This window comes from Thermochaetoides thermophila (assembly GCF_000221225.1).
Source record: "Thermochaetoides thermophila DSM 1495 unplaced genomic scaffold scf7180000011822, whole genome shotgun sequence".
Lineage (NCBI taxonomy): Eukaryota > Fungi > Ascomycota > Sordariomycetes > Sordariales > Chaetomiaceae > Thermochaetoides > Thermochaetoides thermophila.
Window position 1 is genome coordinate 2990066 of NW_006383038.1, and position 25615 is coordinate 3015680.

Consider the following 25615-nt stretch of genomic DNA (forward strand, 5'->3'; position numbering starts at 1 on the left):
CGGGAGGAACGAGGTAAATTACACGACAGCGAACTCGCATGTGAAATTCACCGTATTGGCGTATCCAACATGGCCCAGGACCCCGGCCTTCTCGAACGACGCTAGCGGATGGACGGATACGCAGTGCAGCCTGCGTAGCGGCTCGACCTCAATGTCCTGCCGTTCATCCATCTTCCACAGGTTTATCGAAACAGCAACGGTCACGGTACAACGGGGTGTCGGGGTCGTCTGTTGGTTATTGCATATTGGTTGGTCAGAATCCACGTGGTTGGGCAGGGGTCATTTCACAGTGGTCGTGGTATGATACGTTCCTACGTACGGAGGGCTACGGGTTACTTACCCGAACATATTTTTGTAGGATGCGCTGGTCGGTCGGTCGGCAGTATCTCCTTGTGTAGAACGGGACGAGACATAAACCGAGTGTCGGTATGTGTCGATGCTTTTCGAGAAGCAGGACGGTGTTGCATGTGCCGAGCTTGTCGAGCTTGAATTGAAGGCCAGGCCAGGTACACCGTTACACCGTCATCGGCATCTCCATCGCCATCTCAACCTTCTTCACCACAGCTGTGGTATCATCACCAACAGAGATATTACAAACACCGCTCTGTCATCTGCCCCTCCTCTCCGCCAAACCAACCAACAGTTTGTCCGCGATAAATCCCTAACGTACCTCTGCACCCATATCAACCGATCCCTCATGCCGCCGCAGCATCTGCAGCCCTGCAGCTTCTGCACCCGATCGGGTCCTCACACTAATAGCGCCGGCCCAACGTGCTATCAACTGCCGTCGCCTATGCAGCTTCTTCCTCGGAACCCGGCCCAGCTTTCATGTTTGTTGTCGATCATAAGAGAGCATTGATAACGATAACGGTTTCATTTGAAGAAGATGAGTGGACCGGCAGCAGCGGAAGCACGCCCGGTCCGGTTACTTATCGCCCCTTGTCCCGTCCGAAGGTACCGTGCAGTGAGTGCGAAGGCGAGTTTTTGGGGAAAACGCGGGCCCGGAAACCGGGGGTTGAGGGAGTTGCATTTCCCGTTCTGTGTGCCTGCCTTGAGGATTACGCAGACAATACTAGACATCTGAGTCGATATCAACTCTGGAACAGAGACACAGTTTGACACACGTCGAGAACAAATTTCTGGTTCTCTCTCTGTCTCTCTCTCTCTCAAACTTGCAGACAAACAGCATCCTGATCTTTGATCGGTGTCTCGAGATCCTGTCCGTTTAGCTGCTTAGTAAGCGAATTCCGTAACGTGGTACGGTAAAATACAACCAAACTTTAGGGCCGCTCCTCTCTCACTGCCGTTGCAACGAACCAAACATGGAACCCTGGTCCAACACTCAGGAAAAACCGGAAGCACGACACGACGTTCCTTTGCCAGCGGCCAAGACCCTTCTCGCTGCCTGAGCGTTTCGTTCGTCCGTGCATGATGATTTTGGGAAAGCCGGGTACGGTAAGCGTTTTTTTCTCTTTCTAGAAGCTTTCTTCCGAATGCCTGGACCTGGCATTCCCAGAAAAGGGCTTGCTGTTAGGCATTGCGGCTGGTGATGTTGCTTTCAAGAGTCCGGGCGCTAGGAGCGGACCAAAAATTAGGGGGGGAAACGTTAAGATGGATTTCAAGGCGATTAATTAGAGGTACCAGTGTCATGGTGCCAGCGTGGCAGAATTGAGGATGAAGATGGAGGCTTGCTTGCTTGGAAATACGCTAATCACATCACCAGCTCCGAAGCCGATGTATATCGACAGCACTTGTGATTTATCGCGGTAATTTCCGAATGCTCGGCGCACGGCACGGTTGGCATCGGTCGGCATCGGTGTCACGATCGGCTTAAGGTGTTTGACTCAACTTTCTGCAGGCCGTGTGGACAATATGTAACTACCGGCGATGATAACGTAGTGATCAGAAGTTCTGTGCCGCGGCAATATTGATGTATTGTCCAAGGCCGCGGCCAACTTCAAGCAACCAGCCGTCGTTACAGGACACGACAGCTGGCAGCTGATAACCGGATGACATGCAGATGGCTTGCATATTGATCGCGGTAGCTGCATAATGCAGTGGCTGATAAGATGGCTGCTTCACCTTGTTAAACTTTGGTTTATATGCTTATTCCTAGCCAAGATGATGGAAATCTTTGGGGGGTTTGACGCAACCCATTGTTGATGCAATGCCCGTGGTACGAAGACAATGTAGCAGGTTTTCACTTGCTGCTACTGCTGCTGCTGCTAAGATTGTTTCGAACACGCCATCTCTACATAAACCCTCATCAGTTCGATTGGGAAAGCTACGTCTGTCAAGTTTTCTTCTGTAGCATTCCCCTCCTCCTAGCAAAAATCACAACACAATTAGGTGTACATAGATCCCGGCCGGAGCAAGGCGATATGCCCGAAGCCCTGCAGCACCAAGCCCCGGACTTGGAGAGACTTCAACGTGTCCTGTCCCTGCTTTGGAAGTTCTGGAACATGACCTGGCACAACCACGTTTTGCCAACTGAACGCACTGACATCATCCTCGCCGTTCTACTCGACCCTGCTCATGCCCATAGTTGATGGCCAGAACCAAACAGTCATCGTCAAACTGGCGGTGACTCGGTTTTTTGGCAAAAAAACCGCCGGCTTTCCTTGTATCTGGGTGTTGTTTGGGTTGTTGAAAGCTAGGTCAGCTGAAAACTTATCGTCACCACCAAGCATTGCTCATATGATAGTATGTCAACACTTGGCATGATCTCATGCAACGATACGATATAAGTAGCTTGCCATGTGTCAGGCCTGGATACTGGTCAAGATTGGCAACCGTATCCATCTTTGTCATGACTTAGGTGAGGAAACTCGGTGAAGTTTAGCCAATCTACACTGGGTACGCTAAGGCAGGCCGAGATCCCGCTCAGCCGGGTTGGGTACATACATACAGGGAGGTATGTGGCAGGTGGTGTGACAGCTGGTTAGCGTACCCGAACCTGAAGCTGTACGGAGAGGCGACGGAGCGGTCGTCACCCGAGAATGCCTACTTGGTAACGTGCAAAGTGAGCTACCCAACTCTGGGTAACGAGGAAACTTACAAGGCTCTCAGTCTTGATATGCTCACTCTTATCATACGTCAAGGTTGAGCTCTAATTGGAAATCGCGTCTGGAGCTCATCTTCATCATCAATATCAATATAATCTGTGCAAAACCAGTCTTTGAATGGAGAAACTTTTAGAGATACCTCAGAATGAACATGGAAGATATTTATTACCGATCAGCTTCTTAGACTGCCATGGACGAAGGCCAGGAGAATGACGATGGAAGCAAAGGAACAATAGTCCATATATATTCGCTTTCCCTGTCCCTATGTACCGCTATGTGAACGTATGCAACCGATACGACTGCTCATTACTACGTTCAAAGACTTTCGCACACGATATCGGAAGCTCATCGAGCATGCCAGCTGGTCTGAAGAACATCATATGGCAACATCCAACACTAACAGAGCAACGGCCCATCCACACCCGGATACAAACATTCATACAAAGAAAACACCCTCAAGTTGTTGCTATGAACGTCTAGATTCCTATATACGCCTACCTAGATACCTACCTACCTATCTCCAGAAACTGACCATGAACCAGAACAGAACGTGCACCCAACCAACCATCATGCCTGCCCACATGTGTGTGAATGGAAATCAATCGTTAACAGCCCAGCTAACCTACCATCCATCCTCCCGTGAGATTGAGCCAGTGCTTCACCACACTGCTCATCGTCATATCACTCATGATCATGACCATGAATCATTTTGTTCATCCAGCATCCAGCATCATGATGACCCAGCAGCCACAGGTTCATGTTATCATTTCCTCCATATATCCCAGCCATCAGTCCATCAGCATCCCACAGCTTTTGCTGAGAAACAGAAAGGGAAGGGAAAAAAGGTTTTCCCCAGCACAACTGTCCTCCAGTCCTCAACAACGACTCGACAGTCATGTCGTCGTCATCATCCAAGCAAGGAAGAAGCAATGAGGGAGGAACGGAAGAGAAGGGAAACAGCTGTGTCGGCGATTTCCGACAACGCAGAGAGAAGTGCCCATAAATCAATGCTAACCCTACTAAGAATACCCAGCCCACAAACCCAATGTTCAATTGCGAGAAGATATCCTTAACCCTAAAGAACCCAAAACGAAAGAGAAAAAAAGGGAAGAGCAGAAGCTATGTTTTAGATCTGCTCTAAGCCCCCACAACGCCCACAGCACACCTCTCCTCCATCCTCCTAACCATCTCTCTTTCACTCGGGCTTCTCGGGCTAGCATCAATCCCCAGAATAGCACTAATCCTCGTCTTATCCGACTTCATCGTCTGCTTTTGTTGTTGTTGCTCCCTCCCATTCACATTGTTATTTCCCCCGCAAAGTCCATACCCCTCCTCAGGACTTGTAACAGGCGTAATAGGTGTCACAGCTCCCCCCAGAGCCATAAATCCCCCCATTGTTGTATTGTTATTCGCACTTGTCGACCGCCAAGCTCCCTCCAAAACCCAAGGATTTGCCCCCTGTCCGTACTCGGCAGCAATCATATTCCAGAAATGTGCTCGATGCGCGTTGTAGATGGCTGTCAGGCGTGCCATATCGACGGGATGACTCGCCCCTTGCAAGTTATTACCGCAAGGAGAGGCTGAAAGTGTGCTAGGGGAGGGGAGAATCGTAGCCGGGGAACAGTCTAGCCTCAGAGAAGGGGCGTTGTGATGAGTTCCAGGGCGGCTCGCTGGCTTGGGAGTCGTTGAAGTTGGGGCGGTAGAGCTGGACGAGGTGCGGTAGCTTGCCGGGGCAGAAGTGATTCCCTGCGGAGGAGGAGGAGGGATGTCGTGCAGAGGGTTAGGGTAGGCACGGCAGGCGGTTGGCGAGGAGGACGCTGAGGCAGGCGAGACCATAGTGTTGAGAGTTAAGCCCATGGACGCAGGCTTCGGGAGGATGACTGGCAGCCGAGGAGAAGTGTTGCTCCCTGCTGCTGTGGTGGATGAGATGCTGGGCAGTTGGATACTCGCACCGCTGGGGCTGACACAGTGGTAGGCTGAGTGGTCTGTTGGCGAGGCAGAGCGGCTTCCATGCTCGTGGATGGGCGAGGGCATGGACGAGGGGCGCATGACGGGGGAGTGGTTGTTAGGGGCAGAAGAGCTGCCAGATGAGGAGAGAGATGCGGCACGCTTCCGGCGGGAGCTCCCGTGGCTGAGTTGGTGGTAGTGGAGACGACAAGCGAGCTCGGTTTTCTTTAGGTGGGCGGCGATATGTTTGTATGGCATTTTCTGCATGCGTGTTTGGAGGAGATAGAGTTCCTAAGGGAGTCAGCCAAGTTCGCGCTTAACACTTTCAGAAAGACATACCTCATCCTCGCTCCAGGCCCTTCCTCCGCCAGTCGTCGTCTTCCTCGGCTTCGTGACGCCGTATTCGTGACGGCTGAGGGCGTCAGACGTGGGCGCATACGGCATCGCAGGCGCTGTCATGTGCATGGTGGGCGACATCGTGATGAGCTGGCCCAGCGACTATCCTGATCTTCAACCGTCCAGGCGGTTGACCTTCAAAGAGATATATAGTTAAGAAGAGTAGAACTAGCTGCTGCAAAGAGAAGGTTTTGTTGGGTTGGCACTCAGTGACTTTTAAAAAGAAATAGTCGAAAGAGCAAAACAACCCAGCAAAACTAGGTCAAAAGCAAAGCAGTGTGCAAATGTCGACCAAGCGAACAAGACGAGTATAATAAACCAGATTATACCCCTCTGACGAAGCGAACAACAACTCTCCCTTGACAAAAGAGCGCAGGCAGCCAATCTAGTTGGGCAGGACGAAAGAGCGACAATGTTAGCTGCGAGAAGGGAGATAGGAAAGAAACGAAAGGGACACACACGCGACAGCGCAGTGATGAAGAGAGGAAGAGAGATGCAGTGGGTAGGGCCTAGCTGGGAAAACAACGGTAATAGTAGAGGAAGAAAAGAGCAAAAGGAAGAGTTGGAGAGGGGGAGGGGAGGGGAAGAAAATAATAATGCAAGGTATTGACGCATGATGCCCGTGTGAGCCTCATCCAGTCCCAGCCAGTCCCATGCAGTCTCGCAGGGCGGACAGGGGGGGCCAAACACAAGCTTCAGAGGCCTGTTACAGACCTGACTGTGTGGGGACGTCTGGGGTTGCGAGGCCGGGTGACCACTTTGGAGAACGGGTGACATCTAGGGTCCAGGGCATGCTCTCACAGAGGCCAGCTATCTGGCCTCGAGCTTCAACAGCCGCCAAACTTGCATGATGAGACAACAGGACGCGATCAATCCTGAGTAAACACAAACACATCGCACCATTAGCTTATGTTGTTGCTATTGTTATTGTTGCCATCTCAGAAGCAATAGAGCACGAGCAAAGTCCAAAGACCAGACGATCGCCATACGCAGGTACAAGCCGGATGCGTCAGGGGTCGCCAGAACAACACATTTGGACGACTCGAAACGGACGTGCGCATTGGCCGCGGCTCCCGTCGTCAGTTTTTTTTCCCGGTTCCAGGCGCTTCCGATCTGAGATCTGATGTCGGGGCTCACGACCCCATCGCGCCGCCTGCAGGTGGCTAACACTAGACCTGGGTCCATCGTTGGCGAGGGTCGCTCTATTCCTTTGTAAGCTGCTCCTCAGGGCAATCTTGTCACTCTTTCCGCTGTGGATGCGATCGTACAGTGACTGGACGAGTTGCCGAGTCCTGACTCGCGAGGGATCAAAACAGTGAAACACGCTGATTGGACCTGGGCTGCACACATCTCAACTTGAGGATCTAGCAAGTAGCTGGCGGTAATATGATCGATTGAAAATCTTAGCTAGGTTATTCAACCCAAGGTAAAGGACTGGGAAGGCATCAAAAAAAGCGCATCAACATCATCATCACAAGGTACGCCTTACCAAGCACGTCAATCCCATCAAACTGACAGACATAAATGATGCACGGACGGTCGCCTAGCATGAGTCGCGTACAGGTATCGAGTTCTGCTTCCCAGAACAGCAATGTTGTGGAAAAGAGAGAAAAGAGGCCTGTGTGAAGTGAACGTCCATGTTGTGGGCCAAGCTTGTTGCGTAAGTGGGGCTGTCACAGAACTGCCCTGGCCCCTGTCCGCCACAGCGAGCAGCGCATCTGACTGGCTCTCTTACAGCCAATAACTGTATATCATTGGCCAGACCTTTTCAAGAGTCCACACCCCACAGGTGAGGCTCTTGGAAGGGGCTGCCGAGTCCCGGCACATATGATTGCTGCCGGTTGCCAGCAGTGAGTGGGTCCAGTAACGACTATGCACGTCCAAGCACCCCACTGCTTGTTTGGTTTGGGATGGGAAAGTTGAAACATGGATTTGTTTCTCATGGCCACAGCTCGAAAGCGAGTTTTGCCTCGACAGATTGCTCGCCGAGGTGAGTCTGCGAGTGGTCTGGCTGGACCTCCAAGTTGATCACAGAATAGGTCGCTTGGACGGCCAGCGGCTTGTGAGACTTTTTGATGGCCATCGGTCAATGATCAAAGGATTCTCGAAATTAACCACCCCAGCTACACATGCAGCCATCTTACATCCTACCATCACCACCAAAACCCACCTACAAAGGTTACTTTCAACAACAGCGCATCACAACGTCATCAAAACCCAAAACTGGATCCTCAACTTCCGATCGATTGCCCGCCCCTCGCCAGCCCCCAACCGCCCATGCAGCGTGCCTTTGGAGCCTCTCCTCAAACTCGCTAAACTGTTGGCGCGACCTCACCCGTGTGTCAGACCTGGCAGGGTTCGATCAAGCTTGTTCTTGGACTTGTCTTGGCTTTGGCCAGAGCCTTGGCCTTGGCCTTCCCCCGCGTCCTGCATCCGATCTGACCGGTGCCCTTGGCTTGGCTTTGTGGCTTTTGACCCCGCCCCCGCTTCACCGATACTGAGTGTTGATTGAGATCGAGTTGCTGATGGCAGCTGTGAGATGTCGAGAGTGTACGGATTCAAGGCACTTTTCAAAGCCAGCTCTGCATCAGAGCACGCAGGAGTTGGCGCTTGCGCTCTTGCCAGCCTGACAGTTATAGATCCCCCAGGCTTCACAAAGCCACGGTTCTAGAACCTTTCCGCTTCAAGGCCTTTATGTTAACACATTCCAGCTGTTTGTTCGCGAGACAGCTCAATCTTATGCAGCTTATGTGTTTGAAGATGTGCCACTGAGTGATGTGTGCTGTGATTTCCAGGAACAGCCCCTTAGGTTTTCTCCACTCAAGCCCATACCCTAGGGACCTTAGCGGAAAGATAACCGAACTTGATTCATTAGGGCATGCAAGCCACAGAATCAGCTGAGCTGAGGAGAGAATGCTTAGCCAAACAGCGAATGAAGCAGCGGGAATTTGCAGGGAACATTGGTTGTTACTTGCCGCTGAGAAGGAAGCACTGTTCTCCTCTAAGTGGTTACTGAAGATGGCGGTTAGCGGTTGGTGAATCTTCTCTGTCCAGCTTCATCACCAGACAACTTGGAAGACAATTCAGGAACCAGCGATGATATCAAGCAAGATACGTACTACCATCGTGATCTAACAACAGATCCCCCTTCCCCCCCTCCCCCCCAAAAGGACACAGCCATAGTTTCCAGTGCGGCAGCAATGTGTAATCGAAACCCTCCTTCATGTACATATCTCTGTTCACCTGCAACAAATGTACTTCTCCATGAAAAACTTGCTCAAGAGTTTCTACATCACACATGAAAACTTTCTGAACTTCCATCCCCATCAGCATCAGATCCCACCCACATCATATCCTTTGCCCTAAACCAGCCATCATCTGATCTAATCCACCTGCCCTAAGCGCTTTGACATGTCGATCCCTCACTGTCGGTAGGTATTCCGTTGCGAGGATGTGGCCTTGCATTGATGAGGTGATGGGGTAACAGAGAGCATGATTTAGATCGTTGTATGGGTGGATGATGATCTGCGAGGTGAGACTCACTGGAGGTAATCATCATGGGATAGGGACTGGATTGGAGAGAAGGGGATTTTGTATGTTTTTGCTGAGTGAATGCCAAGTTAAGACGCATGATGACAACTCACGGATTGTCACTCAACGACGCCAATCTAAGTTGAGTTAGCTGTTAGGAAACAGCTTTACGCAAGCAACGTCCTGACTGCCTACTGCAGGAGTGTTGTTCGACTGATCGGTAAAAGAAAATAGCAAGATAATGGGCCGGATAACTCAAAAGAAGCCCCTTCACTCCATCGCAGCTTGTCAATCTAGTCTGTTTAACAGCCCACCATCCCACCACCTAAGCACCCTCCCTCCATCATCTCGTCTCAATAAATTCAGTCTTGACTCAACACCACAACTTCAGATATTTACTCCCCTCCTCCCTTTCCAATCCTTCCTGTTTCGCCCACCTGCATACGGGCAGGATGATCCCGGACCCTATCCGGCCCCTGTAATAATTAGTTCGAGTTGACAGCCTCAAAAAGGGGCGAGTCAGCGTACCTTCCTTACCTTGCCCTATTCCCGTGAGAGTCATTCAAGTTGCGGTTCGTATACTTTGGATGGACGACGGATGTGTCAGTCAGCCAGTGGGACAAATGTCAACTTGACAAGTTCCGGGGTTACACAAGCCAGCTCGCTATCATTGTCACGACTTATCATTGATCAATCTCTGTATCAGACCCATGAGCTTCGAGTGTACCATTGGTTTTTTCTGGATGTAGTTGGCCGTTGTTCTCGAAAAAGCATGAATACCCTCCCAATCCTTGTCCATGCGTCATCGGAACTCTATCCGGGACCAAGATCTTTTCCTGAATCAGGTCCTGACATACATTTTGAGTAGATCATCGCCTTCCTGGTCTGAGATCTGGTAGGAGAATGAATCGTCGCCCACATCCCGATATATAATCAAAGGTTTGCTGGATAATCATGGTAAGATCAAAAGAGTTCTCGAAGTGTCGAAGAGTGAATCAGACAAATGTACGTTGGCTACTGGGTGGGAGTTGCTGTGCATCAGCTGGACGAAGAGTCCCTCATAACTCTTGGATTAGCAAGTTCATAATGGCTACAGTCAGAAAATGTCCACATGTGTATCAAAGAGATTTAATAGACATCATATATGACTTTAGTACATCACTCACCACAGACATAAGGCCAAGAGCATTGCTAAGCCTTGAAGTTCAGAACCAGAAAACTGCCGGTCAGTGACGAAGTGGCCATGACACTTGAAGTGTGAACGGCTTTCGCAGCTGACTAACGTTGAGTGTGCGAGCGATGGGATGCAGTCCAGGAACTGCCTTCTTGGCAGCTCTCTCTGTCCAGAATACACAACGAGATCCCGCCATTTATAATCAACGTTTCTGTCTTGAGAAACTGAAGCTATGTCAACAGCACGACATTGAGGCTTAGGCATGTAAACTACTGTTACGGTCATGTATCACCGAACGGTTCGTCCTTTGGGAACCCGAATATCCGGTGTGCTCTTAGCGGTGCCGAGCCCAGTAACGGGCTATCGCCGGTATGGCAGTTGGAGTGAACTTCTTAAGTCCCGCCGAGTAGCACGGCTCTCCCCGTCCCGCTTCCGGACTTGGGCCGAGATTGGTTGAGTCCTCCGAGCAGAATCGCTGAGAGGTACGTAGCTGCCAAAGTGCCGTGCCGTGCCGTGCCGCGACCCGCCAAGCAAATATGCGGCTGGGTGCCGAGCCGGACCAGGCCGAGCAGAGTAGTTGAATAGGCATCGTTTATCAGAAGCTTCTTGTGTGAAGCCGAAAGGACCGGCTCGGACGCCCGGAAAGGATCGCTTGCTTTGGTCGAGCGCCCATCCTGGAGTAGAAAGTTGGTGATATGTAACTCCTCTCCCGTCCGATAGAGCCAGTGGATATCCAAGCCAACCATCCCTGACATCGCCACTACCACCTCTTTCATCAACCAAGGCAACTACAGTCTTGAACTTCCCAAGCAAGTGTATAACTGGTCAGCTTCTTACGACTCCAAAGTAGTAAAAGAGGGGCTCTCATGCATGCCGCCGAAGAGGTACAAAGCCCTTGTCAAATCAGGTACCATTTTGTTGATTTACGTTTGCCACTGATCGGGCTACACAGGCCTATGACACGTCCGGGTACCAACGGGCCAATCAAGGTACTGTACATGAGAAGGGAGATATCAAGCTTGGTCCTTGAGTCTGGAGGAGGCCGAGAAGATCTGCGACTACGGTTGAGAAGACATTCAGAAGATGTTGGCTCAAATACTTCGGCCTCTAGGACATTTGGGTCCGAGAACTAGTAGAACACATGACAATATTTATCCGAGTCTCTTTTGGATAAGAGGAATGATCTTAAGTTCGTACCAAGAAACAGCGGTTCCAGCGCTTGATGGTGTTGGAAGATGGTGAGGGGTAGGAGAGGGCAATGTGGGGTCAGCGGATACCAAGCCCAACTGTTCTGGCGGCTGGCTTTTAATATTCGCAGCAACGTCTGCTGAACGACGGACAATTCCTGACACCACCTCATATTGACAACTAAGCAAAGACGAAAACATACTAGGCGTGTTCTGTAGTTTATTTATTTTTTTTCGAGAAGTATCGTTCTTGAGTCTTCCAGATCCTCCTCAGCCTACCGTGCGAGCCGTCATGTTGTACGGAGTACGGTGGCACGTGCAGGCCCCATGAAATTTCCACTGAGATAACCCACCAATGCCAAGAATTTTACCCACAACAAAGAAGGCATGGAGAGCTTGGAAGAGTATGGACAGTGACCTTCTGACGAAGTAGCATCTTGGTAACCTCTTTGTGCGATCAACATTGATTATTTTTGTCGGTCGACTCTCTTAGCAGAGACAATGCAAGTTGCTCGCCAAGCATCGTAGTCCCCAACGGCTCGTTCTGCGCGACTACACGTGAGATACGCAGCGGCTGTGTAAGCCTCTCGGCGCGGGCAGCCATTGGAGAGAACGTGTGCCAAGGCTCCGTGAAATTGCAGGTCACGGTTTGCTTCCCACATTTTGCTTTTTGCAAGTTTGGCGCAAGTTTTGGCGCTTATGAATGGGACTGGATCGGAGACACTTCGCTTTCGTCTGATTGTTGAAGATAGCGTTAAAGTAAAAAAAAAGGCATCTGCAGAAAGGTTTTTTGATCTGCGCTTGCCGAGCCAACAGTAGCCCACATGTTCCCAAAAGGGGAGCAGAAGAGACGAAATGGACGAGGCGCAACACGCAACAAGCAACAAGCTACTGTGTCAGCAAGAACGGTGGCGGCGGCCACGGCCGGCAAACAAACGTTCGTCGACACAAGCTTGCGGGACGCGTTCTGTCCAATCAGTGCGCGTATATTACATCCCGAGTGGGGCTTGGCAGGCTGTCAACGGCTCGAGGGAACTGGAAAGAGCACGAATTTGACGCCTTCCCACTCAGTTTTCCTGTGGCTTGAGCGCGCTCGTTGACCCTGGCTGGTCACCCAAACTGTGCCCTCGGTGTCGCAGAATCCTCTTTTTATTCTCTGCTTTTCTCACTTTCCGTGATTCCAGTCAGCACTAGGACACAGCCGACGAGGCACAGAACATCGAGGCTTGAGGCTCTTGCATAGGGACCCAGTCGCAGGCCCGGTTGACCCAGCTTGACTTCAGTGAGTGGTTCCTTCCAAGTCCGTGGAGGACCTGGTCGTGGCACACACATCAGACCCAGACCCCGCTTTCCGTCCCCTGGCTGCTCAAAAAACCCGGTCCACCCCAAGGCCCGCGTCGTCCTTCGAAGGTTGTGCGCGCTCTGAGGTCTGAGGTCACAGAATTTCCTTTCTCTCCACCCCTAGTCCCGGTCCCCAGTGCCAGCACTCCCACTCCCAGGTCTTGAGCAAGTCCCAGCTACCTTGTGCTCTCGTCTGACTCTGTACCAGCCCTCCTCTTTACGTCCTTGTTCCAGTCGTCCGAGGGTAGAGCAACTGACGTGCAACATTAACAGACGAGTCAGCAGGTTCAAGGTACAGTACCCTTTATCAATTTCAGCTTCTCTCTTTGTTGCCCGCGCATCCAGATCCGAGTCACCAAAGTCACTCGCACCAAAGACCCAAGTCACCAAGTCACTTCGAGGCTCGTCCTCACCCAGACTACCCTACCTGAGGCTTGGTCGCTGCCATTGTCGCTACCACGCCGTCGCTGGTATCTTGTCACTGTCAAGTACCTCGTGCTCACTGTCATCGCAGATCGTCAACTCGTTGTGCGCTGCATATATGCACGTCTACCATTGAGCTGACTGGCCATCGTAAGTTTTTTTTTTTTTTTCAGTTCTCTCTTTTTTTCCCTGTCTGCTATGCAAAGCAAGTCGCGCGCACGCAGTCGCTGGAGACGATACTCTCTGGCTTTGGCTTGACTCAAGCTCTATTCGCCGCTCGAGGCCAGGTCGAGGTACGATGTATTCAAACAACGCGGCGTCGCCTAGGGCTGCTCGACGCGTGGTTGCTGCTGACACGAGACACGACCACGACCTGGTAATCCTGCTGTTATCTGGTTTTACCTGGTCCTGGCTGGTTTTGGTCAAGGCCGACATGTTACCCACCCGCATCAATTGTGAATGCGGTACATGGCCGCGACAACGAGTGAGAAAAACGAGTGCGTGGTAAATACAGCGCGTTCATCTACAAACTTGCATCGCATCACAAAGCTTTAGTCTCTATCAATATGAAGCTGTTCAAATCCGGTTCAGCCTGCTGACAATATATCAGAACATGCACCAGTGGACGATTTCGCCCGTGCCGGAGTATCTGTACTCCAACTCCGCCACAAATCATTCGAATGAGATCCAGTGAGTACATCCAGCGCTTGTACCTTTTCGTATCTGCTGCCTGCCTGCGCTGCTGTACCGCTGCAATCACGCCGTCCGTCAGCCATCAGCCGTGCCCCTCCATCTTCCCCCAACCCCCCCATTCTCCCGTCCACGCCGTTTCATGTACCCAGTGTACTCCCCGGGACTCGGGAACCTTCGTTCTAACATGGAACCCGAGTACCTCGTGCATCGGCCGCGGCAATAGCCCCATCACAGTGGTTCACGGATATACGTCTATTGCTATCAAGCTGTTCTCATATCCCCATATCCCCGAGACTCCTATTTTCTCCTAACCCCCGAGCCCGTTTTGGATTGCAGCTGCGTCGCTGTCGTGCCTCCTGGTGCTGGCCAGGTGGTTGAGGCGTGCTTTGTCCATCGCTATCGCGTGTTATGAAGAGGCAGCGCACGGCAAACGACGTTCAGTCATGGCGACCGCCCCAGACGGCGTCGATGAGTTCGCTGCAGCGTCAGCCGTTGCAACAGGTGTTTCAGCAGCAGGCCCAACAGCAGCAACAACAGCAGCAAGAGCAGTCTTCACATGCGAGTCTGTTCGCTAACCATACCGCCTGGTACAGTCAGTCTCCTTATGCTGCGCCTGCTCAGCAGCCGGACATGACGCGCCGCGATCAGCCGGCCGTCGACTACCGGTATCAACAGCCGCAGCAAGCTGCCCAGCCACATCCCCAACAGCCGGCCCAGCAGCAACAACAACAGCAACCAGCTCAGCAACAACAGCAGCAGGGTCAGCCGCAACAGCAGGCGCATCCCCAGCACCATGCTGTGCCGCAGGTCCAGCAGACTATGGCTCGTGCCCAGCAGCAGCAATCTGCTCCGACCCAGCAGCCGGCTCCGGCCCCGGCTCCCGCCACGACCGGCAGGCGGAAGCGCCCCGCTCCTGGCTCGCATCCTCCGGCCCATCCTGCGCAGCATGCGCCGCAGCACCCACCGCCGCATGCCCAGCATCCGCAGGCCGCTCACGTAGCTCAGCATGGTGCTCCGCATCCCGGCCAGCACGTTGCTCATCATGCTCAGCAGCACCCGGGTCAGCACCCCGCTCAGCACATGCAGGGCCCCGCGCCGGGTCAGCACCAACAACAGGCCCCACAGCAGCCTCAGCAGCCCGGTCAGCAGGCGCCGACCGTGTCTCCCCAGATTGCTCAGTCGGGTGTTCCGCAGAAGGGGCAGCCCCAGGTGCAGCCGCAACCCCAACAACAGCAGCAGGTCCAGCAGAACCAGCACATCCAGCACCAGTTCCAGCCCGCTCCGCAGGCGGTTCAGCAGCCAGCTGCGCAGCAGCAGCCCGTTGGCGCCCCGGCTGGCACCCAGCCTGCTACCGCGCAGGCCCAGCCCGCTCAGGAAAAGCCGGATCCAGCGACTGCCCCACCGCCGCCCAAGAAGACGCGCACCAACACGCCTTGGACGCCAGCCGAGGAGCTCAAACTTAAGCAGATGCGTGACGCCGGCCAGAGTTGGGCCGAGATCGCCAAAAGCTTTCCTACGCGTACCGAAGGTAGCGTCAAGAAACACTGGTACAAGGACATGCACTACGCCGAGTTCGCCGAGGACGAGCGCACTGCGCTGCTCAACGCCATCAAGGAGTACGAGAACAACAAGTGGAAGGTCATTGGCCAAAAGATTGGCAAGCCCGCCAAGGCTTGCGAGCAGTATGCCAAGGAACAGTTTCCTGGTAGGCACCCTGATCCTTTAAGTATAGGAGGCTAATTACTGACATTCGTAGAACTGTTCCCTCCTAAAGGTGGTAGGTAGTTGGCACCGTCGTCGTTACAGTCGGTTTGGAGACGGTGTTCGGCTGAACGGTCCTACCCATGACAGCACGGCTTTCCGGCGCTTCTAGGTAGTCGAGGTCTTGTTGGTCTTTTCTAGGGGTTATTCCATCGCACGTTCCGTTCGACGTCGACTCAAGGACAACAAGGACGCCGATTGTAAGGACGAGTTTCCAGTCCGATCGACCTTCGAGGTATACCGCCTTCGTTTCGGCACGGATTGCAAGCTACCTCTCGCTCCTTTGGACGTTCAGACTTCAAACGAATAGACAGCGACCGACCGGACGAGCGAACTAACGACAGTCTTATATTTCATTGGCCTCTTTCTCGTCTTCTACTTCGCTGGTGATTTGTTTCAAGGTACTATTGGTGAATTTCTAACCCTGCCTAACGCAAACTTCGGAATTCGCGAGTCGTTGAGTTTTGTTCGTTGAGTTGATCTCGTTGGTTTTCGTCTGATTTTTGGTAGGGTCTTTTGTTACCCTCCTAAATCTTTTTCAGTTTTCCGCAGGATTTCCACTTTGCAACTGAACTGTCTTGTATTTCGGTTGGTATCTGGTCCCCCTTTTTTTCAAATTGTTGATTTAAAGTGGTTTCGTTGGTTGGTTTGTGGAGGATGGTTGGTTGCTGGGAAGGATAACCTGCTGGCTGGGATAGGGACTGGTTGGTTGGGTTGCTTCGGTGGCCTACGTCGTCTGTTTGTGGAACGGACGATGCTATTTCATTCTCCGAGGCCTGACTGCTTCGTTCTTTGCGTGAATGAGTGGCCTAGTCTGGTTAAGATGGGACATTTCGACTGCTTGCTTGCTTGTTTGCTCAGGGGACATAATTGTCTTGCTGAGTGGCGAAGCATGGTTGGCCGCGGGCTACTTCCCCCTAACTACCTCCTGCCTACCTGTCTGTTAATGGGTTTAGTTGGGGAAACAAGGGAAGAGTAACCGCGCTGACCGAGCTGCGGCTGCGTGGTTGGCTGGATGGCGGTATCGTCAGTTTGTCTTCTTGATTTGGTGGATGAATGGACTGACCGTTCGTCGTTTGGTTGGCTTAGTTGCAGTGGGCAAGCATGTCGTTGTCGTGATGGGCCATGGAGATGGGTAAGACAGGAGAAAGGAGCATTTGCACTTGCTGGCCTGCAACAGCTTGAGCTGCTGACTGGCTTGCAGGACTCAGGATGGGAGGAGGATGGACTACTACTGGGCAAGAAAGTATATTAACTCGGTTGGAAGGCACGTACTTAACAATGGACCTACTTCATACATTTCATGGTATGCAGGCTAGGCTAGGCTAGGATGGTCGTGGGATGGAGGAGCAATTGATTTTGTGCTGTCGTGTCAGCTTATCTCCCTTATGGCCCTCGTGTTGATGTGCTGTGAGAGTTGCTACCCGTTCAGCTCGGGGTTGTGCTGAAGTGAGCTCTTTGTCTATCTGCATTGGGTGGAGAGATATGGGAGATGAAGGGTGATGACCCTGACGCCAGCCCGTTTTATACTCACGTTTGTAATAGCTCAAGCCAACTCCAGGTTCGGTTGTAGACTTCTCAGAGTCAAATGTCCTATTGTTGGTGAGTTTGCTCCCGCCGTCGATCAATGCCAACGAGCTGTGATCTGAAGTTGTGTTATGTTCATAATCTGTCTATTCTGTGGGAGATTGTTGGCTAAAGCCAACCTAGAATGAGGAATGCTCTCAAGCTTGACGACATCATGTAGTGATAAATTGAGGACTACAAACTGTAGTTAACTCATCTTGCTGACTCCCAGCATCGATGCTACAGATCTATTGGGCGTAAAAGTGAATGGTTAGGTTTAGCATAATTTTGATACCATCAATAGCTGTGTTTGAGTGTAGCCCTGACCCGCCCTGGCTTCAACTTTGAGGAATTGTCTTTATGAGTACTTAGAAGTGAACTTCAGGATGAATGATATACATATACAACTTAACTGACTGAACTACAGAAAGATGGGCTCTGTTTGGCCCAACTTGTTGAATCAAGTTACTATAGGTATCCCTACAACTCTACCTTTCCAAGAACACGAGACCTGAGGGGTAAAGAAGGATGCGCAGAAGACTACTTTGTGCAGAATTCTGCAAAGCTTTGCGGAGTGCACATCGACGGTCGACCAGACCCCAATCGAGCCGAATCCATGTAAGTCGATACCCATTGATTTGAGACTCGGTCCGGAGAGGTGGTACGGCTGGGCAGTGATCAACGGACAACGGGGGCTTGAGATGCAGAGCTTGTTTGGTGTTCGGATGGCTCGGGAGGGATATTAATATGAAGGCGAGGATATCCACGTATGAAGATTGGATTTCTTTTTAAAGGGGCGAATGACTCTGCCTCAAAAGCGGTGTGCGATGTGTGGGGTGGTGTTGATTGAGAGAAAAGCTGCGCCGCTGTACTGGAATCTGGTTTTCTTTCCATCTTCCAGGTTGCCATCAGCCGGGTAGCAATTGAACTCTGAATGTTGCTGACTGACTTGATAGAGGAAGGTTCGGCTTGTGGGTTGCGGATAAGAGAGGATCGTGGAGCGACTCAAAAACACGAACTGACGTGATGTGGCTCTTGAGAAGCAAAGCACAAGGTGATCGCAAACAGTAAGCGGCGTGAGATGGACACAGTCATGCGACCCAATGAAAGTCAGCAGAAACAGCAGCCTTGCTTACGGGCTACCTTCTGCTTGTAGTGATCCAAGTTGGCAGCGCACTGCTTACCAAATTCTTGTTGGTTTGATCAAACGTTCTCAGCCATCAACAAAATGCAATGATCCAGTACAAGGCGTTGCAGCCAAGGACAGGGTTTGCGCGATGTGAAGAGCAAACAGTCGCGGTGCTATCCCATATGGGGGATGGAGATTGCACTGTAGAGATCCTCTGGGGGGTGGCTTGGCGCCGTTGCATTCACTTAATGAGGGATCGCACATCGCCAGGAGTGAGGCAGTGTTGTAAAGTTCCGCCAGGACTTAAGGGATCAGAAGAAGGGTGGAAAAACTTATATCTACCTGCCGTTACATGAAGCACGAAATGCCAAATGTAGTTCATTCAGAGACACGGTCTGAAATGTAGTTCATTCAGAGACACGGTCTGAGGGTAGAAGGTCAGAAGGCTACACTACCTGCTGTGCTTCAATGTCTGACAATCCTAAAGCCACATCGGCGCGGTGACCCGAATCTTGGCTTCGCTTTCTGGTGAGGTGGGACGGGAGTAACGGCGGCGCATTCTTTGCATCCCTGTTCTGCAAGGGCCCAATTTTAGCGCTTTCTGTTCCCCGTTTTGTGCATGAGAAGGCTCCACCTTTTTTGTTTCCAAAATCTTATTGCACAGCAGGGAACGCTCCCCGGCTCGTGACTTTCACCCAGCAAGAACACGAGGGGCTCCACACCTCAGATGGCCGTGTGGAGCAGGATGGAGCAAGATGGATCTTCTGGAGAAAGCGCATTCTGCTGCATTTCTTCCGCTCGCTGGGCCCACAGCGGAGCTTGTGGACACGCCATGCAGCTGCACTAGGCCTGATCTGGCAGGGCTCGCATGCGGTGCCTGCACAGTGCAGGAGCGTTTCCCTGCTGGCTCCTATGCCTTCTGCAGAAATCGGGGCGGAGAGCGCATTAGAGCTTCAATAGACAGATAATGGAGTTGCTTCTCAGTCGATACCCCGTTTGGGCAGTGGGAGATAGTACCCCGGCCAGGGAGAGCAAGCAGAGAAGCAGAGAGCATCCGTCGTTTTTCTCCTCTCTTCATCCCACCGTCCAAGACTGATCCCACCATTGCGTGTGACGTCTGGAGCCCTTCGTTTTCTCACCTTTTTACCTTACTCTCGCTCACCTCAACCTACCAAAGGGACCAGTCGGTCGCCTGTCCGTTCGTTCGTTCTGATTCAGACATTCGCTTTGAACAAAGGAGAAAGGGAAAAAAAGGCCCTACGACACAATACACGACACTTAATCCCCCTAATCCTAACTCTATAATCCTACGTTTAACAACCACTTCGTGCCGAGTTGGGACCGCGACAAGATCGACAGCGCATCTCGCTCACCTCACCTCATATCCTCCTACCCATCGTTTACCTACTGCATAATAGCCATCACATCACGACTGTTGCGCGTGTCCGATCACTAAGATCATCCCGACTCACTCGTTAGCAAATTCCAGCTCAACCCTACATTCCAGAGCTGGTCACGTTTATAAGTTGAACTCACAAACGTAAAGGTGCTTGATCTTCAGCAACTCTCTCAGAACAATCTAGCTCGACAAAGATGGTGAGGACGTCTGTTCTGGGCGCAGCCCTGCTGGGCGCCGCGTCCGTGTTGGCCGTCGACCCGCCGTCGTGCTCGCTCGACAAGAAGTGTCCCAAGGAGATGCCATGCTGCTCTCGTAGGCCCCCGGAACTTCTCTCTTTCCAGGAATGATGAAGGACGGAGATGCTGACAGCTGTAGAATACGGTCAATGTGGCGTCGGTGCGTACTGCCTTGGCGGGTGCGACCCGCGCATGTCATACAGCCTAGACTCTTGCCTCCCGGCGCCAGTTTGCAAGGACAAGGTGTACAAGATGGACTCGCTGGACCGCTACAAGGATATTAGCGAGTATCTGGGCGACCCCAAGACCGCCGACTGGGTCGGCCAGGGTGAACCGCTCATTTACCAGGGCAACACCCTGCTGACTATGCCTCCCAAGTCGGTCGGCACGGTGCTAGCCACCACGACGTACATGTGGTATGGTTCTGTGCGTGCCCGGTTGAAGACATCTCGCGGCAGGGGCGTTGTCACGGCGTTCATCCTGTACAGCGATGTCAAAGACGAGATTGACTTTGAATGGGTTGGCGTCGATCTCGGGACTGTCCAAACGAATTACTACTTCCAGGGCATTCCGAACTGTAGGTCCTCCATGCCAATTTTCGTGCTGATGCAGCTACTGACACTTGCAGACACCAACACGGGCAACATCTCTATCTCGTCCAACAGCTACGAAGACTTCCATGACTATGAAATCCAATGGACCCCCGACGAAATCCGCTGGCTCGTTGATGGCAAGGTTGGCCGCGTGAAGAAACGCTCTGAAACATGGAACGCGACCGCCAACCAATGGGACTTCCCGCAGACCCCAGCTCGCGTGCAAATCTCTATCTGGCCCGGCGGTCTCGAGACAAACGCCGAGGGTACCATTAACTGGGCTGGTGGCAAGATTGACTGGGAATCCGACGAGATCAAGAACTACGGCTACTACTTCGCCACCTTTGCTGAGGTCGAGGTCAAGTGCTACAGGACGGACTCTCCTCCGGGCACCAACAAGGGCATCAGCTACTACTACACCGACTACCGTGCCACAAACGATACCGTCGTTGACGGCAACAAATCCACTGTCATCAAGTCCCTTCTTGCTACTGGTCTTGACCCCACGAAAGGCGACCCGGCGAAGGCGTCCAAGTCTGGCTCGGCTTCCGCGGCCGAGTCATCTGTTTTTGCTATCCCCGGAGGCGGCGTTGGTATTGGCAACCCCGTCCCTGGCAGCTCGTCCGGCAGTGATGGTAGCAGTGGCAGCGGCACGGGTACCGGCCGGAGCTCATTCTGTGATGGTAGCAGCTTTTCACAGGATTGCACGGGTGGAAGTGATGCAGGTGAGAACGCGGGTGTGAGGGGGGTTAGGAGTGGGCTTGGAGCGAGCGCATTTGCGGTTGTGGTGGGTATTGCGGGGTTGTTGTTCCTTTAGGTTGGGACGGGGGAAAGTGATGAGGGGCTGCTGAGGGGTTTGGGGGTAATGATTGTTTGTTGGTTTCATTCTTTCATTTGATGGATTGAGTTTAGTGAAGGGGTTTTGTGACTTGTTTCTTTTGCTGTTGATACCATTGTTGCTGTTTAATGAAAAGGAGAAGGGTTGTTAGCGCGCTGAGAGGAGGAGCAGGAGGAGCTAAAGTACGTACGTACACTCCGTAATGAAATTTCCTTGCATTCCTTTGCTGGGATCAGGTTCTTCTGTTAAGATTTGTTTTCCTTTTTTCCCTATTGTTAAAAGGAGGGTGGAGTCAATAACTGCAATTAAGAGCGGCAGGGAGGGAGGGATAATGTCTTGCATTCATGAATGGGATGCTACAAACAAACGTGCAGCGAAGTTGCATACAGCAAGCGAATGGTTGTACTTAAGCAGTGCGAATGAAATGGTTGTTTTGTACAAGGGAAAGGGATATTTGTGCCTTATCTCGAACTTCTCCATTCACCTTTATCAAGCACCGCTTAGAGTATTTCACCTCTCCTACTTCTGCTGGTTTATATGAGGTCATGGGATACTTTCCCAATCCAACCTTAGAAGTGACTTTCTCCCCTTCTGGCTGTTGCTAATGTTTGTCTTGTCCTTCAGTATGACTTAAATCTTAGGCTTATATCGGATGGTCTCATCTCATCCAGATTTACGAGAAGGGTGACAAATATCCCCAGACTGTTGTTTTCCGATCCAACGGCACCGGCTCGGCAGTCGGAACCCATCTACCGACTCAAGCGTGCTATAATACTCACATATGCCAGATATATGCCGGCAACCAGAGACTTCATCCGTTCGAGTGTGGCTGCTGATTGGCTGTCTCACGGTAGAGGGTAATTATCCATCGGCTTCATCCATTTCAACTAGAAGGAAGTACGCAAACGCTTCTTGGGAATATGGAATTTTGAGCATGATTATTGGCTGCGTGTGAGGATGTGATTGAAAGTTTTTTTTTGATCCAGATTAGACTGGCTAAGAGGGGGATGCTGACCTTGATCTAGAAGTGCTAGGCCAAGACAAGCGAGGGAGCGTAGATGAAGTTAGGCTATCTATTGGGCAAGAGCTATGGCGGTTAATATAATGTGATAGAGGACTGGGAGTTCGGGAGCGGACACGGCAATCTGGACTGAAGAGTTTATGCTTGTTTGCAAAATCCGGGGAAGTTTGTGCGACTAAACTGGCTTGTGAACTCTTCTTGGTACTGCTTTGGGTCTGAAAGCCGAGATCAGTGATGAGAATGCGTGCCATGTGGAGCCTTGAGGACATGATCTATTATATTTAAGCAGGTTCTTGACTTGGTTCGAGTTTTATTTCGAGAGGGATTGTTTTTTCCTAGGAGCCAGGACGGTACTGCTCCCTACAAGTCAAGATGCGCCCCCTAAACACATTTACAACGCTCTCCCTTTTCCTCCTAGGAGGCATCTCCGCGAGCCCAACCCCTCCAACTAAAAGATGGGACTTCAACCCGTAAGCCCCCCTTTTTTCCCATTCATCCCCAGACACTCACACTAATTCCCTCTCAGTTCCCGAAACCCCGCCTACCAGCTGGACATAGTCGACCAACTCCTAGTCAACACCATGCCCAAAGTCGAATCATGGATGTCCCTCAAAAACGCTACCAACGGCTGCACCCTCGAGAAGGCTGCCATCCGCCGCGAATGGAGCGACCTCTCTGTCCCCGAGCGAGAGGAATACATACGCGCGGTTTTGTGTCTGCAATCCTTGCCCTCCAAGGCTCCCAAGGATCAGGTTCCCGGGGCGAGGAGTCGATTTGATGACTTCGTTGCGACGCATATTACGCAGGCGTTTGACTTACATAGTCCGAGGAAGTTGTTTGCCGCGCATAGGTATTTTATTTGGGCTTATGAGAAGGCATTGAGGGAGGAGTGTGGGTATACGGGGTATCAGCCTGTGAGTATCTACACATAACGAGATGCTGAGGGGAGAGGTTAGGGTTGACTGACCAGGGATAACGATAACAGTACATGAACTATGAGCGATATGCAGATGATCCGCTCAACTCGCCTCTGTTTGATGGCAGTCCATCGAGTATGTCGGGGAACGGACTGCCTGAACCGTATCCAGGAGTCCCACAAGGGTTTCCGAGACCATATAATATGATTCCTCCGGGAGATGGAGGCGGCTGTGTCACGACGGGGCCGTTTAAGGAGTACGTACTCCCGCTTGGGAGTAGCATGACATCTATATCACATACTAACATCATCTCCCAGCATGGTCGTCAACCTCGGCCCCCGTGGCGGTGTTCTGCCAAACCTCCCGCGCAACCCGCGCGCTGACGGGCTCGGGTACAACCCACGCTGCTTGCGGCGAGACGTCAATAAGAACTCTGTTGCCGGCGCCAGGGCCAACTACACGTACAGCCTCATCATGGATCACCCGGATGTGGACAGCTTTTATAATCGCTATTTGGGCCAGCCGTTTTTGAGGGGGGATCCGTATCCTTGGGGGGTAAGTCACTTGGTTGTCAACATAAGGATTTGCGGTGTTGTTGAGGTAGAGAAGGTTGACATGAAGTCAATAGTTGCACAGCGCAGGACACTACCTCATCGGCGGCGATCCAGGCGGTGTAAGTTTTTTCCCTTTCCCCTTTCATTCTCACCAACTAACCGTTATCCGTCAAGGACTTCTACTGCTCCCCTGGCGATCCCCTCTTCTACTTCCACCACGGCATGCTCGACCGGGTCTGGTGGATCTGGCAGATGCAGGACCCGGAGAACCGTGTCAATGCCGTCCCGGGAGAGCCCGACACCTGGGGTCCGGGTGACGGTAGTGGACACATTCATGGGAAGAGACAGGGCAGCGGCAGCAGCAGCGTGTGGGAGGATGTCATTGATCTAGGATGGACAGCGCCCCCGGTGAAGTTGATGGATTTGAATGATCAGCTTGGGGGATTGGGTGGGGAGTTGTGTTATATTTATGCTTGAGGGGAATGGGTTTGTCGTTCGAGTCCTCTCGGCGTATTGGGAACTGAGAAAGTGGTGATTTGGATATGAAGAATGTTAGATATTTTTGGTTGATTCAGTCTCATTATATGCCTGGAGTAGCCCATAATCCTTGACCGGTAGCTTTTGAGCTTTGCTGTGACTGGGGATATTTCAGGCAGTATCATGACCATGCCATCAAGCATAATGGCTGCTAATTCACCAGGAATGCAGTTGGTTCTATGTGTGAGCTGCCTAATACCAACAGATGGCGCCAATATGTCGAGGACAAAGCGGATGGACAAAGCATTGTCGGGAACATGAGCAAAAGCTATGAACCAACTGATCATGAATGCTTTGTTCTGTCAAGGCTTGAGCGAGATCCATAAGACATAAGAATAAAATCCATAATTTCATATCCTCCATCATATGGTTTCCCGCTGCTTAGCGCTTCAGTTTGCATAAAAACCATCTCAGACAATTCTAGATTCAACCTCGCATCTTATATTGTTGAAAACGATTGTTATATTTTGACAGCCAAATATGGCCGAAAACAACATATCAGAGAATCACGATCCCGATCAAGAGTTCATAGAAACAGACAAGAAATACGCGGACATAGCTGTGATGATGAAAAACCCCATCTGGCTCTACCACCCAACGTGAACGTCGGAGCCTTTACCAGCTTAGCACTATTTAGGAGCAATCATGATTGAACATGATTGGGACACATGATGGTTTGCTTGTGGCAGGTGCAAGCTCATAGCCATCCAGTCCGTGCAGCAGGCACTTGAAAAAGAATGTAACAGTCCTCATGCTCCGTCAGGGGAGAAATCGCCATAAAGAAAAGTGATGAAATGCTCGGTTTTATCAAATATAACTGACCGAACAAGATAGATGCTTCTCATGCACACTCGACTTTAGACTCTTTGGAATGCTCCAAATTTCAGCACGCAGAGCACTGACAGCGGCACTGACACCATCCAAACTTTCTAAAACCCCCTCTCAAACGTTAGTCACCCTTTCCTCCACCTCAACCGGTTCAAACCAAGGATGTACCAACAACTCTGCCGCCGTCAGCCGTTCTTACGGCCGCTGCTTGAGTATCGAGCGCATTGAGTCCAAGAACTCGTCCTTCTCCTGCACATGTGGCATGCAATCCTCTAGATTGAAATCAAATCGGAGCATTCCTTGCGGATAAACTCTCTTGTTTGGTTCAGTGAAGCATCACGTTAGTCGCCTAGTCTTGTACACACATCATGGGGCGCGGCTGATGAATACCTACCATCATTATCAGAAAGCAGCCTCCCAAAGTACTCCCCCAGCGTGGTGCGCCCTCCCCACGTGTGCTCGAGGACACTGTATCAACC

The 25615-nt window shown here is 51.6% G+C and overlaps 4 protein-coding genes across 4 annotated transcripts; 3 read left to right on the forward strand and 1 right to left on the reverse strand.

Moving 5' to 3' along the window:
* Positions 1–4202: 4202 nt before the first annotated feature.
* CTHT_0072490 (uncharacterized protein) lies at positions 4203–5477 on the reverse strand (the record flags this gene model as incomplete). The annotated part of the gene is made up of 2 exons (XM_006697445.1): positions 4203–5303; positions 5352–5477. 2 exons carry the CDS (start codon positions 5475–5477, stop codon positions 4203–4205), a joined length of 1227 nt encoding a protein of 408 aa, XP_006697508.1.
* An 8200-nt stretch (positions 5478–13677) lies between these two features.
* Positions 13678–15529, forward strand: CTHT_0072500 (SANT SWI3, ADA2, N-coR and TFIIIB'' DNA-binding domain-containing protein; the record flags this gene model as incomplete). The annotated part of the gene is made up of 3 exons (XM_006697446.1): positions 13678–13754; positions 14174–15439; positions 15514–15529. 3 exons carry the CDS (start codon positions 13678–13680, stop codon positions 15527–15529), a joined length of 1359 nt encoding a protein of 452 aa, XP_006697509.1.
* A 4277-nt stretch (positions 15530–19806) lies between these two features.
* CTHT_0072510 (putative cell wall protein) lies at positions 19807–21258 on the forward strand (the record flags this gene model as incomplete). The annotated part of the gene is made up of 3 exons (XM_006697447.1): positions 19807–19924; positions 19988–20425; positions 20477–21258. The coding sequence occupies 3 exons, from the start codon at positions 19807–19809 to the stop codon at positions 21256–21258; spliced, it is 1338 nt and encodes a 445-aa protein (XP_006697510.1).
* A 1414-nt stretch (positions 21259–22672) lies between these two features.
* CTHT_0072520 (uncharacterized protein) lies at positions 22673–24248 on the forward strand (the record flags this gene model as incomplete). Its single annotated transcript, XM_006697448.1, has 6 exons — positions 22673–22770; positions 22827–23214; positions 23286–23473; positions 23535–23772; positions 23846–23890; positions 23946–24248. The coding sequence occupies 6 exons, from the start codon at positions 22673–22675 to the stop codon at positions 24246–24248; spliced, it is 1260 nt and encodes a 419-aa protein (XP_006697511.1).
* Between the last annotated feature and the right edge of the window lie 1367 nt (positions 24249–25615).